At 52.6% G+C, this 17,243-nt stretch overlaps 1 protein-coding gene across 5 annotated transcripts; it reads right to left on the reverse strand.

Moving 5' to 3' along the window:
- ZBP1 (Z-DNA binding protein 1) lies at positions 1–16,709 on the reverse strand. 5 transcript variants are annotated; one of them, XR_004179125.1, is made up of 9 exons: positions 16,226–16,708; positions 12,267–12,491; positions 11,538–11,606; positions 10,914–11,087; positions 9,226–9,393; positions 7,786–7,989; positions 6,238–6,456; positions 3,194–3,697; positions 1–1,169 (listed from the first exon to the last, which is right to left on the reverse strand). XR_004179125.1 is itself a non-coding variant. In XM_003904569.5 (8 exons), exons 1-8 carry the CDS (start codon positions 16,257–16,259, stop codon positions 1,000–1,002), a joined length of 1,263 nt encoding a protein of 420 aa, XP_003904618.2. In that variant the 5' UTR covers positions 16,260–16,707; the 3' UTR covers positions 459–999. The 5 variants fall into 5 exon arrangements, 4 of the variants coding, with proteins under 4 accessions (XP_003904618.2, XP_021776588.2, XP_017800156.2 ...); XM_003904569.5 differs by lacking the exon at positions 3,194–3,697 and having other exon boundaries at positions 459–1,169; positions 16,226–16,707; XM_021920896.2 differs by lacking the exon at positions 1–1,169 and having other exon boundaries at positions 3,142–3,697.
- Between the last annotated feature and the right edge of the window lie 534 nt (positions 16,710–17,243).

The raw sequence follows: 17,243 nt of genomic DNA on the forward strand, positions 1-17,243 counted from the left end.
GGCAATTTATAAACAGAAATTTATTGCTTACAGTTTCAGGGTCTGGGAAGGCCAAGATCAAGGTGCCAGCAGAGTCAGTGTCTGACGAGGGGTTGGTCTCGGCTTTAACGATGGCACTTTGTTACTGCATCCTCACATGGCGGACAGGCAAGCGGGACTAACACACCCCCTCAAACCCTTTCATGAGAGCGCTAATCCCACTCGCCCTCTTGACTCCATCCCCTCCAAAAGGTCACACCTCTTCATACCACTGCACTGGGGATTAAGGTTTTGTTTTTTGTTTTGAGATGGAGTCTCACTCTGTCACCAAGGCTGGAGTGAGTGCAGTGGCGCTGTCTCAGCACACTGCAACCTCTGCCTCCTGAGCTCAAATGATCCTCCCTCCCTGGCCTCTGGAGCAGCTGGGACCACAGAAACGCACCACCATGCCTGGCTATGTTTTTGTATTTTTGGTAGAGATGGGGTTTCACCATGTTACCCAGGCTGGTCTTGAACTCCTGAGCTCAAGTGATCCACCTACCTCAGCCTCCCAAAGTGCTGGGATTACAGTCGTGAGCCACTGCGCCCAGTTGGGATTATGTGTTGATATGAATTTTGTTGGGACTCAAACATTCAAACCACAGCAAGTAGCCATGATGGAAGGTAACTCAAGGCAGGTGCCCCGAGCCCAGGAAAGAGTGGAGAGAGTGGCCTGGGCCAGGCTAGGTTACCGAGCCCCACTCCCATCTACCCACCTCCTCTTGGCACACCAAGGGTTCCCCAAAGCAACTCCCTGTCATCTGCTCCTGGCCATCAGAAGACCTGGCCTGAACTCATCCCCACGCCAGGTCCATCCCCTAAAACTGACTCATGCAGGTTATGTCTGGAAGCAAGCAGGACAAACAAGACACTTAAGGAATGCAGAAAGCAGCAGGCTAGTGTCCCTAGCATGCACCCACCCCCACGTGTCCAAGCCCCACGTGAGGCTGTGCACGAAATCCCACCTCCCCACCAGCTCCCCTAGTGTGAGGCTTCATCCACATAGTCGCTGCCTTCTGCAGCTTTGTGACTCCTGTTTCCAAGAGTCATAGCTTCCAGCTTGGGGGTGAGCTTCGAGGAGTTGCGAGTGATGGGCTGACCAATGTCTTGAGGAAAGTGACTTCTGGATTGTGTGTCTGTGGGACGAGGACCTGGGGAAAAGAAGATGGGGGTTCAGCTTCATGGGCACGTGGCCTGGGCGTTTCCACAGGGACCTGCTCTTGGAAGGATCTCAAGCTCAGCTTGAGCCTTTGTTGTTACTGTCTAGATTTGTACTAAGTCTTGAACAGGGAGCCCCACCTTTTCACTGTGCATTGGGCCCCCAGATCATGTAGCCAGTCCTGTCCTAGTTTCACAGCAGTGAAATGGAGGAGCAGAAATGATACCAGAAAGCCCCCATCCCAGGGCTCTCCCAGTCCTCCCAGGGGCCCCAAAGGATGGCTCTCCATGCCCTGGCACTGACAGTCTCTGATCAGCAATTTCCTCAAACAAAACAAAATAAAACAAAACAAAAACATTCCAGGCCTTACACCTCTCAGGATAAGGTCCTGCCTGCCACTCAAGGAGGAAGTGACAGGCAGACCTCATTTTATCGCACTTTGCCTTGTTGCACTTTGGTTTATTACACTTTATAGATATTGCATTTGTTTTTCACGAGTTGAAGGTTTGTGGCACCCTGCATGGAGCGAGTCTATCCGTGCCAATTTTTCCAGCAGCATATGCTCACTTCCTGTCTCTGTGTCATATTTTGGTAATCCTCACAATATTTTACACTTTTTCATTTTGATTATATGTGTTATGGTGGTCTGTGATCGGTGGTCTTTGATGTTGTTATTGTAATTGCTTTGCTTTGGGGTGCCACAAATATCACCTGTATAAGATGATGAAGTTAATTAATAAGTCTATGTGTTCTGACCTGTCACTGCTCAGCCGTCTCCTCCTCTCTCTCCCTCTCCTCAGGCCTCCCTATTCCGTGAGACGCAACAATATTGAAATTAGGAAAATTCATAACCCTACAATGGGCCAGGTGCCATGGCTCATGCCTGGAATCCCAACACTTTGGGAGGCCGAGGCGGGCGAATCACCTGAGGTTGGGAGTTCGAGACCAGCCTGACCAACATGGAGAAACTTGTCTCTACTAAAAATACAAAATTAGCCGGGTGTGGTGGTGCAGGCCTGTAATCTCAGCTACCCAGGAGGCTGAGGTAAAAGAATCGCTTGAACCTGGGAGGTGGAGGTTGCAGTAAGCCAAGATTGTGCCATTGCACTCCAGCCTAGACAACAAGAGTGAAACTCCATCTCAATAAAATAAAAATAAAAAAAGAACCCCAAATGGCGTCTATGTGCTAAAGTGAAAGGAAGAGTTGCATGTCTCTCACTTTAAATCAAAAGCTAGAAATGATTAAGCTTGGTGAGGGAGGCAGGTCCAAAGCTAAGACAAGTTGAAAGCTAGGTCAAAAGTTAATCAAATTGTGAAGGCAGAAGAAAAGTTCTTGAAGGACATTAAAAGTGCTACTTCAGCAAACACATGAGTGATGAGAAAGTGAACCAGCCTTGCAGCTGGTGTGGAGAAAGTTTTAGTGGTCTGGATAGAGGATTGACCAGCCATAATAGTCTCTTAAGCCTGTACCTCATCCAGGGCAAGGCCCTTGCTCTATTCAATTCTAAAGGCTGAGAGAAGTGAGGAAGCTGCAGAAGAAAAGTTGGAAGTAAGCAGAGGTTGGTTCTTGAGGTTTAAGGAAAGAAGCCATCCCCGAATGTGAAAGTACAAGGTGAGGCAGCACGTGCTAATGGAGAAGCTGCAGCAGGTTACCTGGAAGCTCTAGCTAAGATCATTGATGAGCACGACTGCACGACAGAGCAGGTTCTCAATGTAGACAAAACAGCCTTCTATTGAGAAAAGATATCATCTAGAACTTTCATAGCTCGAGAGGAGATGTCAATGCCTGACTTCAAAGCTTCAAAGGGGGCAGGCTTTCTTGCTGGGGACTAATGCAGCTGGTGACTTTCAGCTGAAGCCTTTCCTCAATTACCATTTTGGAAATTCTAGGGCCCTTAAGAACGATGCTAAATTGACTCTGCCTGTGTTCTATGAATGAAGCAACAAAGCTAGATGACAGCACCTCTGTTTATAGCATGGTTTACTGAATATTTTAAGCCTAGCATTGAGACTTACTGCTCAGAAAAAAATATTCCTTTGAACATTTTACTGCTCATCGTCCATACCACAGGAGCTGGGTGTTCAGGATCCTGGGCTGAAGGCCGAAAAAAAAAAAAAAAAAATTTTTTTTTTTTTTTTTTCCTGCTCATTGACAATGCACCTGTTCATCCAAGGGCTCTGATGGAGATGTGAAAAAGAGTTAATGTTGTTTTCATGCCTGCTAGCACAGCATCCATTCTGCAGCCCACGGATTAAGGAGTAACTTCAACATTCACTTCTTATTCTTCAATAAATACATTTTACAAAGGCATAAGTGCAATACAGAGTGACTCCTCAGATGGATCTGGGCAAAGTAAGTTGAAAATTGTCTGGAAAAAATCATCAATCTAAATGCCATTAAGAACACTTGTGATTCATGGGAGAAGGTCAAAATATCAACATTCACAGGAGTCTGGAAGAAGTTGATTCCAACTTTCATGAATGACTTTGAGGGGTTCAAGACTTCAGTGAAGACAGCAACTGCAGATGTGGTGGAAATAGGAGGAAAACTCGAATTAGAAATGGAATATGAAGATGGGACCGAATTGCCGCAATCTCATGAGAAAGCTTGAACAGATGAGTTGCTTCTTATGGATGAGCAAAGAAAGTGGTTTCTTGAGATGGAATCTATTCCTGGTGAAGATACTGCGAACATTGTTGAAATGACAACAAAGGATTTAGACTGTTATATAAACCTAGTTGGTAAAGCAGCAGCAGGGTTGGGGAGGCTTGGTTCCAATTTTGAAGGAAGTTCTAGTATGAGTAAAATGCCATCAAACAGCATTGCATGCTACAGAGAAAGCTTTCGTGAAAGGGAGAGTCCATTGCTGCAGCGGACTTCATTGTTGGACTTCATTTTAAGAAATTGCCACAGCTGCCTCAACCTTCAGTAACCGCCACCCTGATCAGTCAGCAGCCATCAACATCGAGGCAAGACCTCCACCAGCATAGAGAAGATGACTGGCAGAAGACAGATGATGTTTAGCACTTTTAGCAATAAGGTATTTTCACATTAAGGTATATACATTGTTTTTTAGATACAATGTGATTGAGTGCATACCTAATAGACTACAGCCTCGTGTGACTATAACTTGTATGTGCACTGGGAAATCAAAAATTTGCATGACTTGCTTTATTGGGGTGGTCTGGAGCTGACCCATAATATCTCTGAGCTATGCCTATAGATGTCTCTTGGCGACAAAGAGAGGTGGGTGGGTCAGGACAAGGGGTAAGGATGTCATCAGCTCCTCTGCTGGAACCTCAGAGAAGAATGTCAGGATGTGGCAGGACAAATTTGGGCGTGTGGTCATTTTTTAACAACACAGAGCTGTGTTCTTTCCAGAAAAAGGAGTCTTCAATGGTCTGGCTTGAGACCCACAGGGCTCTGCAGATGGCCTGTGCTGTGGGGTCCTAAGCCAGATGGGGGATGGAGGACTGGTGGCACACGCCCTCCTGGGGGTGCCCAGTGGCCTTGGAGGTTTCTGAGACTCCCTTTGCTGCTGGAAGGGAGTCCGTGCTCCCAGATGCTCCTGGCCTGTGCTCCTGGCCTGTGCTCCTGGCCCCCGTTCCGCAGGTGTCACATGGGGCTCCCAGGGGTCCTGGAGGGAGAGTTTGAAGGCAAGGCACGTGGGGCCAGGGTCTCCTCAGTGTGCCGGGACAGCAAGGACATGGCCCTTGGGGTGAGGAGACCCTCTGGACTTCCAGGACATGCGTCCCCTGGGCCTTCAGGCACTGGAGGGTGGATGCTGGCCAATCCTCCAGATTCTGTGAATCCACGTTTTCTACCCACTGGTGGGATTGGGTGTGACCCCTTATTCCAGATCCCAAAAGGGTAGGAGTGGAAATCCTCCTTCTAATTCTTTCTTCATATGGGAGGCATAAATCTCATCCTGCCCCTCTCCTGCTCAAGGCCCCCATGGCTCCCAGTTGCCTTAGCATCGACTGCCGCCTGGAGCTAGACCCTGGCTCTGCTCTCCACACTCAGGTCACCCTCAGACCCCTGCGGGTTCCTGTACTGTCATGTCCTCACCTCCAGGCCATTGTCCACACTGTTCCAGCCACCAGGTACACCTGCCCTGTATGGATCCACCTTGCCTGGACCTGCCCTACTCTCCAGCTGCCCCTACCCCAGGCCCCGAGCTCCCTTCTGCAGAGCTGGGATCCTCGGGCTCTGCAACCAGCCTGTGCAGCTTCCAGGGGCAGAACTGTGGCTGGGAAGGTGAACCGCACTGGTGTCCCCTCTCCCCTCTTCCTGTTGGCAGTGGAGCCCCTCCCCTCAGTCTCTGCTGAGCTTAGGCTGCCTCGACACAGGCGGCACTTCCCAGATCCCCCGTGGCTAAGTGCTGGCCCTCGGAACAGCACAGATGCGGTGGGTGGGCTTGGTCAAAGACAACAGCGGCTCTCTGTACCCTGTCTTGCCCCTCTGCTTGCTGGTGCCAAGTTCAACCCCACAGATGAGGATGGAGCCCCAGGGACAACTCATCACTGAGGTAAAAGAATCCCTGGTCTGCTACCCTCACCCAGACATGAGACCTGGGCTTCGAGCAGGCGGGGCCACCATGTGTGGCGTCTCCACTGCGGCAGGTCAGCCTGTGCCCTGATGCAGAACCTTATTTGCATGGCAACCCAGCACCTTTCTGGGCCCAAAACAATCATGACAGCAATAACACTCCTATCTCGTGAATGCTGGCAGGGCTGGTGCAGGGCTGAGCTCCGCCTTCAGATTTTATCTCAGCCTTGCAACCACTGTAGGGGTTGCTTCAGGCTATTCTTACCATCCCACTTTCCAGCTAAGGAGACAGAGGCTCCCGGGTGAAGTGACTTGGGTGGGCCCCTCCACTAGGCGGACGGAGCCTCGAGCTCTGACTGTAGAGCTGCTGCTCCTCGCTATGGGTGAGCATTGCCTCCAGACTCTGGGAAACCAGAGATTAGCGAATGATCGATGAGAATGAATGAATGAATGAGTGGAAGGTGGGGAGAGAAAGAGAACACACAGGGGTCCACTCGGTACCCCAGCTCACCTGCGTCCTCCCTTGGCTGCCTGTCTCCAGACCCTGCGACTCCTCCTGGGCCAGCCACCCCTGGGCTGATAGACATTTTGTTGCTGTTGCCGATGGTGGCATCCTCGAGAAAGCACGATTTCATGTAGATTCTCTGGGCGGCATCCCCCTTGGGGTGAGTTCTTGGACTGGGCATTCTTGCTTCAAACAAAGCTTCTGGGCCAGCAGCAGTGGCAGAGACTGTGGGTCAAAGGGAGACAGGCCTGGAGCCAGGAGCAGCTGGATAGTGGCCCAGAGCCCTGACCCCCAAACTGACTCACCCTCCTCCCCAGACCTCCCACCAGCGGCCCACACCATCCCAGGCGCACAGCCTGTGCCTGCCCACCACACTTCCACACGTGCTGTTGGGCTGCCTGGGAAGCGTCTTTCCACCAGCTGGTGGGTCTGCCCCACTGATCCCGCCCAGCTGATCTGGACGCCAATGTCTTCTGGGATTCAGCTCCTCTCTCCTTGCTGCCTGCTTCCCACTGCACTGGAACACTGGCCCCCACTTTTGGTTGAAATCTTATGGGGGCTCCCAGCCTGGCCCCAGCCCCTGTCATCTGGCTCTGCCCTTTCCCACCCAAACTTCTGAAGAACCATCCACACTGAGTCTCACCTCCTCCACTCCCCAGACCCCTTCTGCTCCCTGGTTCCCAGAAACCACCCCCGCAAGGTCACCACGACCCCTCTCGCTGAACCCCACAGATGCTTCCCTGGGCTCGCCAGCCTGGCCCCTCTCTGGTGACTCCTTTCCCCGGGCTTCTGCTTTCCTCCTCCCTCTCTGGCTTCCCTGCTGGTTCTTCTCCCCCAGCCCATCTCTGCATTCCCACTGCGGGGGAGGCCTTTGCCCGGGGCCCTCTGGTCACTGCAGCCACAGCACCTAGTAGGGCACCTGTCTTCCAACCTCCCTAAACACCATTCCAGTATCAAACCATCACCCTTCTCCAGCTGGCCCAGCCTCTGCTTCTCTGCCCATTTTACAAATGAGGAAACTGAGGTTTCCTGCAGTGGGTTGTAGGGGATGGGGATCCAGAGTGCTAGCTTTATTTAATTTATTTATTTATTGAGATGGAGTCTTACTCTGTCACTCAGACTGGAGTGCAGTGGTGCGATCTCCGTTCACTGCAACCTCTGCCTCCCGGGTTGAAGCAATTCTCCTACCTCAGCCTTCTGAGTGGCTGGGATTGCAGGCACATGCCACCATGCCCGGTTCTTTTTTTTTTTTTTGGTGTTTTTGGTAGAGACATGGTTTCACCACATTGGTCAGGTTAGTCTCGAACTCCTCACCTCAGGTGATCCACCCACTTTGGCTTCCCAAAGTGCTAAGGTTACAGGTGGGAGCCACTGTGCCCAGCCTAGAGTGCTAGCTTTAAAAACCCCACCTGCTCTGCTCTGGTTCAGCTGCCTGGTGGAAGGAAAGGAATTTCCCATCATGCTTCTCTGCCCACAAAGATTCTGGCTCCAGTTTCTTCCAGTGAGGACCCACGGGGTGACAGGGGTGGGTCTGGCCTCTAGATCCCCAGTTACCTGGAGGGCTGCCAGGGGGGCTGTGGGCAGGGCCCTCGGACGGCACGCCGTGAAGCCTCATCTCATTGCTGTGTCCCAGCTGCACCCGTCTGAGCATGGACCGCTCCATGTGGATGTCCTGGGGCCCCCAGGGATCATTCAGGGTCCCCTGAGTTGAGGAATGAGCTGGTGCCATTGAAGGGAGGTGGCGGGGACCAGTAGAACCTGGCAGGGGACAGTGGCACAGCCTCACCAGAGATTACTGCAGGCTTCTTCCCCCTCCTCACCACCACCCACAGTCCTGTCCTCTGAATTCTTCCTAGACACCATCAAACTGGGGGCCAAAGACTTCAGGCTCTGGCTTAGACAGCAGGAGTACCTGGCAGAATAGCTCATTTTGGGGCTCCCTGGGTTCTCAGGACTGGGGCTGGTGCCTGGATGTTGCAGGGACACTCACAAACCCAAACAATGAGCTCCTCGTTCTGATTCCGTCATTCCCGAGCCTTCTGATCTCATAGAGACAAAGTCTCCTTTGGTGCTAACACCAAAGGCTCAGAGCCTCCTGCAGTGTTTTAACTGCCAGGGACAACATTTATTTTTATGGTGATTTTAATGGTTTTCATTTAAAATAATACTATAAAATTGTTTTAAAATAAAATTTTAAAAATGTACACTACTCAACATTAATTAAATAATCAGACAGGGGTATGGCCAGAATCGGGAATGTGGGGCTCAGAGGATTAAAGCTGGGGAAACTATGATCTAGATTCTAGAACAAAGTTCCTAGTTTCACAATTGGGGAAACTGAGGCTGACAGTGGGGAAAGGTTCTCCCAAGGTTACAGGGAGTGTCCCTACTTTGGGGCTGAAGCTGTCACTCACAGGTGACAAGGCTGGGCTGACAGGTGGCTCTGTTCCCTCTTGCCACAGTGCCCGGCACAGGGTAAGGGCTCAAAGTGCAACACCGCATTTCATCCAAACCAGGATGGCACAGATGGTGAGATGCACCCCAGTTTCCAGCCTGTTAAAATGTGGGGGAAAGTTGCGTGTCTCAGAACAAATACTGTGCTATGATCACCTCCCCTGTGGCATTCTGCGGAGGGAGAGGAAATTGAGTCGTTTCTCATGAAAAACACCGGACCCCATTGAAAATGAGGCACAAGGTCAGGTGCAACACAGAGCTACCCCATCTTAATTTTAAAATTTTATTAAAAAATAAAAATTAAATTAAATTTTAAAATGATGTAGAAGGTATCAGAATACAGGGAAATCAGGAGAGCTTTGATCCGGGCGTCCTTATTCTCAGGACGGCCACAAAGGTGGACTGTGGGGATCTGGAAGCAACCCTTTCCCCTTGGAGGGCTGAATTCCCCCATTCCCCATCCCTACCCTTTGCCCCCACCCAGTGGATCAGGTGGCCTCCCACCGAGGTCCCCTCCCCGGGCTCTCTCGGGTGACTCACCATCCTCCCCGGAGGCTGTGTGTCTTGTAATGATGTTCCCGTGTCCAATCTGGATGGCTTCGGAGTTTGCAATGGAAATCTGGCCGTTCGGTCCATTCTGGCAGATCATGTTGATTGGATTGTGCTGGTAAATAATTGAGGCCGACTCTGCTCTTCTTCCAGAACCTTCTGCAAAATAATATTCAACTCTATCCCTTCGCCCCTCTCTATGGGTCAGGGGTTCCCAATACCAGTCGGCAGCACCAAATTCTCCTGGGGAGCTTGTTAAAATACCCTGGGCGTTCCGAGTCAGTAGGGCCAAGTGGGAGGCCAGAGCTGAGTGTTTAACAGACACCCCAGGTACCTCAGAGGGAGCCTCGCTTGAAAATAGCCCTGTGAGTCACCCTACCTGTGTCCTTTGCTGCCCCCATGGCTGGGCCGCCATGATTGCTGGCTGGGAGGACTGCAGGGGCCCCACACTGCTCTCCCTGGGGGGCAGCCACAGCCCGGACCCCCGAGCACCTGCACCATTGCCCTTCTCCCTTGAGTAGTGGCCGAGAGACAGCAGCCCATTGGCCAGATCAGTTGTGCTTCGCACCCATGACATTTTAGATATTTGAATTTGTCACTAGTGTTTAAAATCTGGTGACTGTCATGCATTATTCCTTCCTTATAGCAGCCCTAGGATGCTGAGACCCCCTCGGACACCCATCGTGAGTAGCAGAGTCGCCCTATGGCGGTCGAGGCAGGCACCTGCCCAGACTGTGTGGGGCCCATCACCACCCTCTGGGGTCTGGGCTCCTGTGCCTTTGTGGGCCCTTCCCCCATACACAAATATTTAAACTACATTGTATGTCAAGGATAACCCAGGCTGGATTTTTAAATTTAATTTAATTTAATTTAATTTTCTTTTGAGACAAAGTTTCACTTTTGTTGCCCAGGCTGGAGTGCAGTGGTGTGATCTCAGCTCACTGCAACCTCTGCCTCCCAGGTTCAAGCTATTCTCCTACCTCAGCCTCCCGAGTAGCTGGGATTACAGGCGCCCGCCACCACGCCTGGCTAATTTTTGTATTTTTAGTAGAGACAGGGTTTTGCCATGTTGGCCAGGCTGACCTTAGCCTGCCAAAGTGCTAGGATTACCAGCATGAGCGACCACGCCTGCTCCATTTTTAGATATTCATTATTATTATAGTATTCATTTCTTCTGATTTTAAATGAAATTAAAATTAAAACATTTTCAAGGACCCCTAAGAGTGCCATGGGCCTGTTGGATCTTGGCCCTGCGCCTATTAGATCTCACAGGGAAGACGACCCTGGGGCTCCACCCACTAGGGGTCTGAGCCTAGCCTTGCCTTCTCTTCTGCCAACTTTAAAACCCCAACTTGGGCAAAGTGCTCAAAGAAAACTATTCCCAAACCCAGACTGATACCTGCACCTCAGAGCTGAGAACATTGGGAATGGGCCACCCCCATCCCATTCGCTGGCCTTCTGCAACTGCAGCCCTTGGGCCACGCCTCCAGGAAGCTGTTCCTGGTTAATCCTGCCAGCACACCCCTTCCTCCTGGAAGCCCTTGCAGTGAACTGTCAGTGGGACCTCCAGAAGCTTCTGGCAGTTTCTGGTGAGCTGCTCAGCAGAGCACCCAGCAAAGACCAAGCGCTAGTGTCATGGTTTCCCTCTGCAGCCCAGGTGCAGGCAGCTGGGGGCCTACCTGGGCGGTAAATCGTCCACACTTTGGACTGCTCATCCACGTCCAGAAGGTGCCTGCTCTTCATCCTGTACAAGTCTGGGTTCACATCTTTTGCTGTCCTCATTCCCAGTGCCTGGGCGATGACCAGGGCCCTCTGGGGACCATTGTCTTTGAGAAACCTGTAGATGTCTTCCTCTGGGAGGCAGGACGGCCACGTGGTTAGAGAGGAGTCCTAGAATTTGCATCTGCCCCACCGCTTTCTAGCTGTGTGACCCTGGACCCAGCCCCTCGAGGCCTGGTTTCCTCATCTGTAAAATGGGCACCACGATAACGGGGTCATGATGACGCACTGCAGAGGCGCCCTGAGGGTGGGGGATGTGCACGCAGTGCTCTGCCCTGGGCCTGGCACATGGTGGGTGCATGGTGAGGGTCAGCTATTGTCTGACTGGAGAAATCACTGCTCGATATTCAGATTCTCCCACTGTGAGGGCTGGGTCTTGGCTCTGAACACTGTTTGGGAGCCACCTGGTGGGTGGGACAGGGCCCCTGAACGCTGGTGAGATCTCGTACCCTCAAGGAGGGCCTGGGGTTCCTGAGGAGTGGGATCCTGTGTCCCGGGAGCTGAAGGGGCATGCAATGACTTACCTCGTTGTTGACTGAACTGAGGACTAAGGGTCTCTGGAACTGTAGCTACACATTGCTGGGGCCTCTCGGCTGGAGAAAGAAAGACGGGTCAGAGGGGTGGGGGACAGAAAACAGCACCAGTGCTCCACCCCACAAAGGTGGGCAGCACCCTAGGGTGAGCTGCAACGCCGGTAGTTGCAAACTCAGACTCCAGAGTTAAACACACTTGATGTCAAGTCCTGCCCGTGCCCTGGCAGCTGCGGCTTCCTGCTGATTTACTTCTCCGGGGCTCAACCTCCTTTGCCTCCTGGGGTTGTGTGAGGGCTGAGTGAACCCCAAAACAGTGCCCAGCTAATCTTAAGTGCATGACAAATGGCAGCTCTTTCTGGCTGTGGGCTGTAAAGCTAGAAAAGGGGGGCTGGTGGAACTGAGTGTGTTCTGTGATTAGGGCCATCATGTCATTGCTGTTTCCATCATGATGATTTTCTGTTATAATTGTTAGTGTTCCGCTGAGTACTTTCTGTGTGCAGGGCTGGGCTGAGCCTGATGCAAGGCCTTCTCTCAGCAACCCCTACCAAGCAGCCCTGCTGTCAGCTCCATCAACCAGAAAAAGAAACCAAGGCACAGAGATGAAACCCGTGAGCTCCCAAGTGGCAGAACTCAGATTCGAACCCAGGCTCAAATCTGTGCTCGTCCATTGCCAGGATGGTCCCTGCCTGGTCAGACCCACCTCCCCAGGGTGGCAGTTACCAGGGCTGGACAGGGCCAGCTCTGCAGGACCCTCGCCTCCAGGACCAGTCCCGCCCAAGCGCCAGGTGGCGGGGGCTGTGAGGGAGACTTTCAGCTCCTTTAGCATTCGGTAGAGGACTTGGTTGAGCTCCCTCTTGGGTGCTTGGCATTCCTTCACCAGCTGGGCAAGCTTCACTGGGGAGCCAGCCTCTGTCAGCACCTGCAGGATCCTCTGTTCAAGGTGGCCTGGGGGAGTGAGCGGGGGACAGAGATAGGGACTGAGTCTCCCGGGTCCCCACAGATGAGCCCAGGCTGGAGGCTCCAAGAGGCACGTGAGGCCCCTTTTTGAGAGGTGTCCAGGGCAGAGGAGAGGGCAAAGACCCCAGCAGATGCCCCCTAAGAGCAGCAGAGCAGCTGCCCCTGCCCAGAGAGAGGCATGCAGGCTGATCAGAAATGGCCTGGCAGCCAGAGGAGGTGCCGCCTCGCCTGTGCCCTCCCCGGGTGTGGGTGCCAGGGGGCAGTGGGGTTCCTCAGCTCTCAGGTGTCCTCAGGGCAGAGGGGAGTAGAGGGCAGAAGGATGGAGCCAGAGGGAGGCAGGGGGACCTGGGACCACAAAGGCAAGTCCTGCCTGGGTGTACCTGATGCCCATTGCCATCCTCCCTGGGAATCAGTCGCCTCTTCTCAGCTCACCATCCTTCCATGGTGCCACTATCCATTGAAGCCAGAAACCGACCAGACATCAGAAACAGACCTTTCCCCCAATGCCCAGTCGTAGAGCCCTGGAAATGCCATTCTTGGATTTTCTGGAATTGCCCCACTCCTCTCTTCTGCCGGCACCACCCGCTTCTTCACCACCATCTCCTGGGTGCAGCAATAGGCTCCCGGTTGGCCCACCAGCTCCAGTCGGGTACCCTCCAGATCTGGCTCTGCCGACCACCCAGCTTGACCTGCACCTGCTCCCAACTTCCCTCCAAGTGCTGGCCTGTTTGTGCTCCCTTTAGCCCCACTCACCCCAGCCCCTTTGCACACACTGTTCTGGCTGCCAGGAACACCCTTCCCTCACATCCCAACCTGTATGATGTCTACTCAACCTCCAGGCCTCCTCACATGCCACTTCCTTGGGAAAGCCTGTCCCTGTGTTCCAGAGTGGCTGGGATCTGCTTGTGTGTGGGTCCCCTAGTGTCCCCTGCTGTACTTGCATGGCTCACTGTTGTACCGTCAGCATCTAGCACAGTGCTGGGCACACAGGATGTGCTCAGGAAATGGCAGTTGAATGTATGAGTGACTGAGTGAGTGAATGAATGAATGAATGGGACCAGGAGTGGTGGCTCACACTTGTAATCCTAGCATGTCAGGAGGCTGAGATTGGAGGACCCCTAGAGGCCAAGAGTTCTAGACCTGCCTGGGCAACATAGTGAGACCCCCATCTCTACAAAAAAAGAAAAAAAATCAGGTAGGTATGATGGCACGTGCCTGTAGTTCCAGATGCTCAAGAGGCTGAAATGGGAGGATCGCTTGAGTCTAGGAGGTTGCAGCTGCAGTGAGCTATGAATGCACCACTGTACTCCAGCCTGGACAACAGAGCAAGATCCCATCTCTGGGGGAAAAAAAAAAAAAAGGACTGAGTAAGTGAGTGTCTGTCTCTAGGGACAGACATTTACTCAATAGACCTCGGCAGCTCCTCCTTGGCCAGTTGGCAGGTGCTGCTGTTTCCTGGCCTGAGTTTAATGAGCCCTAAGCAGGACCCCAAGAGATTCAAAGAGGAATTCTCCAAATGGCCCCTGCTCCTCCTGAGGCAGCTCTTAAAAATCGAAACCATTAGCTCACACAATGATTAAAAAATCAAAGCCAGCTGCTCTGCCGGGAGATGAGGCTGGGGCAGACACAGGGTACAGGCAGCACCTGCAGCCAGCAGCCTGAGAGAGCCACGGTGGGCGGGGGCCCCACCTGTCACCAGATGGTTCTGCGTCAAGGAACCCGAGGGCAGTGCGTGGGAGAGCCCTTCTTGGAAAGACCTGAGTTCCCCTTCCAGGACAGTGACTCAGTCCTTTGTCATCTGGGCTTTCTTCCTGTTCAGAGGATTCTCTAGGTTTGCCCAGGGATCTTCGGTCGCAGCACTTGTAGGGGAGGGAAAAATCAGTTTGTGCCTCGCCCTGATGGCTACAATGCTGACAGGCTGCCATGTGCAGGTGAAGAGCAATTAGAAGACCTGGGAATTCCCACTCCTGCGCCTACCAAACTCCCCCACCGGCAGCCAGCAGCATCCCCGTGCACCTGACTTCACACCTGGCTTCGCCTTGTCTCTCAGAGTTTTTTGTTTTTGAGACAGAGATTCATTCTTGTTGCCCAGTCTGCAGCTGCAGTGGCATGATCTCGGCTCACCGCAACCTCCACCTCCCGGGTTCAAGCAATTCTCCTGCCTCAGCCTCTCAAGTAGCTGGGATGACAGGCACGCACCACTACACCCGGCTAATTTTTGTATTTTTAGTAGAGACAGGGTTTCCCTTTGTTGGCGAGGCTGGCGTCGAACTCCTGACCTTAGGTGATCCCCCCAACTTGGCCCCCCGAAGTGCTGGGATTACAGGCGTGAGCCACTGTGCCTGGCTGCAGAGTTTTGATTCTGGAAGGCTGACCCTAGGGAGCCACCGCCTCTGCTCCACAGACCCAAGAGGAGATGGGGGTCAGAGGTGTGGATGCAGGACAAGCCCGGGTGCTGGGCTGGACTCGACCGCTAAGTCCCAGGCTCCTGTGTCTGAAAATGGGAAATTGTAAAATGGAGCAGGTGTAGGCAGCAATTTGGTCACAAAAGGAAAATCAACTGGGGAGGAAGACAAGGAAAGCCAGGGAGGGCTGAGTCTGGAACCTCTGTCAGCACCTGTGAGTCCCCGAAGAGGAAGCACCACAGGAACTCGGTGGCCAGCGCGGCTCCTGGCCACACCCTGACATTAGCCCCCCAGGGGCACAGTCTGGGTTGGTTTTTTAAAATTTTGATGGCTGATTTCCTGGGTTTGAGCTCCTAGCCCTGACAACTACTAGCTATGTGACCTCCCCCCGGCTTCAGGTTCCCCTTCTGTGAAATGGAGACAATAATAACTACTTCAAAGATTGCGGTGAGGATTAAAAATAAAACAAACCCATCCCCCAAACTGCAAAACCACACTTCACCTACAGTCCACAGCGCTTCGTGGAGACCCTAGAGAACAGCAATTGCTCGATACACTATTGGCTTTCATTGCAACTCTTACCAGGAATAAAATGAATGAAATGTTAGTTGAGGAAAGAATGCAACAACAAGGAACAAAGGCATACATGTACCTCATCAAAGCAAACTGCTTTGTTCTCGATATGACTGTGACATGGGTATTCAAACGCTAGCACCAGTGCTCGCCAGCTGTGCTACCCCGAGAGTGCCATTTCACCTCTCAGGGCCTCAGTTATCTATAAAATGGGAATGACATGGCACTTGTCCCTGCAGGCCATTGAGAAATGCTTGCGAAGCTTGTTTTGAGGTGCCCGGGGCATAGTCAGCTGTCGAATGACAGCTTTCTACTTTTTTTTTTTTTTTTTTTTTTGAGACGAAGTCTTACTCTTGTCACCCAGGCTGGAGTGCAATGGCGCCATCTCAGCTCACTACAACCTCCACCTCCCGGGTTCAAGCGATTCTCCAGTCTCAGCCTCCTGAGTAGCTGGAATCACAGGCATGCACCACCATGCCCGGTTCATGTTTGTATTTTTAGTAGAGACGGGGTTTCACCATGTTGGCCAGGCTAGTCTCAAACTCCTGAGCTCAACCAGTCCACTTACCTTGCCTCTCAAAGTGCTGGGATTACTGGCGTGGGCCACCATGCCCAGTTGGTCTACTATTCTTTAGGATACCGGTATTGTCATCATGATCTGGGCCAAGCACAACAGGAAGAAAGAGAAGTGGAAATCTCACCCCGGGAGCCACCACTGGTCCTTGGAAGGAAGGAGTACTGTACCTTCTCTGCCCGGGTCAGCGGGAGCCTGGGCCATGCTCACAGCAGCTGCAAGGAGCCGGGGAGACTTGGCAGGTGGTGCAGGCTTCTGCACTGTGGCCTTGAGAGGGTGGGCTAGATCAAGGCTGGGGCTTAAGTGGCCAAGCCTGGTGCTTCTTGCAGCTCTGAACCCGCAAGGGAAGGGATGCCAACTTCCACCGGGCGGGTGTCAGCTGCTTATAGTCCGGAAATAGACGCCTAGCCAGGCCGGCTAGATTAGGTTTCAGGAGAAAAAGAAAATGAAACTTCTCTGTGTGTCTTTTGAAAGAAAGACAATTGGAAGCTGGGTGGATGAGCAAGACAGAGTTGGGGCCCTGACTTGATGTTGACAGGGAGGAGCTGTAAACTTGGCAAGACCAGAGCATCCTCTGAAGAGGCCTTTGAGACAGAGGACTTCCCTCACCTTCCCAGTTCCAGACACAGCCCGCCTGGACCTCCACATTTTTATTTTCTGAATCAGCATCAGAGAATTAAAAAAAAAAAAAAAAAGAGCATGCACCATCTGGAGGGGGGATGTCAGGGCGTGGCATCACTCTGATGACGTCAGGAGCTGGGGCTGGTTTCCCGGTTTCTGTGTTTTTGTTTGTTTTTGAGGCAGGGTTTCTGTCACCCAGGCTGGAGTGCAGTGGCGTGACCATGGCTCACGGCAGCCTCGACCTCCCGGACTCCAGCGATCCGCCCACCTCTCAGCCTCCCTAGTAGCTGGGACCACAGGCCTAAACCACCCTTCCCGGCAAATTTTTGTGTTTTCTGTAGAGATGGGGTTTCATCATGTTGCCCAGGCTGGTCTCAAACTCCTGGGCTCAAGCGATCTGCCTGCCTTGGCCTCCCACAGTGCTGGGATTCCAGGCGCGAGCCCCCACACCCGGCCCCCCTGGTTCCTGTGGTGCTTCCTCCCCGGGGACTCACAGGTGCTACAGAGGCACCATCCCCAGCTCTCAGTGGCTTTTCTTGTCTTCTACCCAGTTTATTTCCCTTGCTC

This window comes from Papio anubis, chromosome 16, assembly GCF_008728515.1.
Source record: "Papio anubis isolate 15944 chromosome 16, Panubis1.0, whole genome shotgun sequence".
Lineage (NCBI taxonomy): Eukaryota > Metazoa > Chordata > Mammalia > Primates > Cercopithecidae > Papio > Papio anubis.

Bases quoted from the DNA above. Each gene is read 5' to 3' on its own strand.
- ZBP1 (XM_021920896.2), bottom strand. From the start codon at position 16,259: ATGGCCCAGGCTCCCGCTGACCCGGGCAGAGAAG. The intron at 11,607-12,266 runs GTAACTGCCACC...TTCTTTCTCCAG, and splicing joins GCTGGCCCTGTCCAGCCCTG to CCGAGAGGCCCCAGCAATGT. The intron at 11,088-11,537 runs GTAAGTCATTGC...CCTGCCTCCCAG, and splicing joins TCAGTTCAGTCAACAACGAG to AGGAAGACATCTACAGGTTT.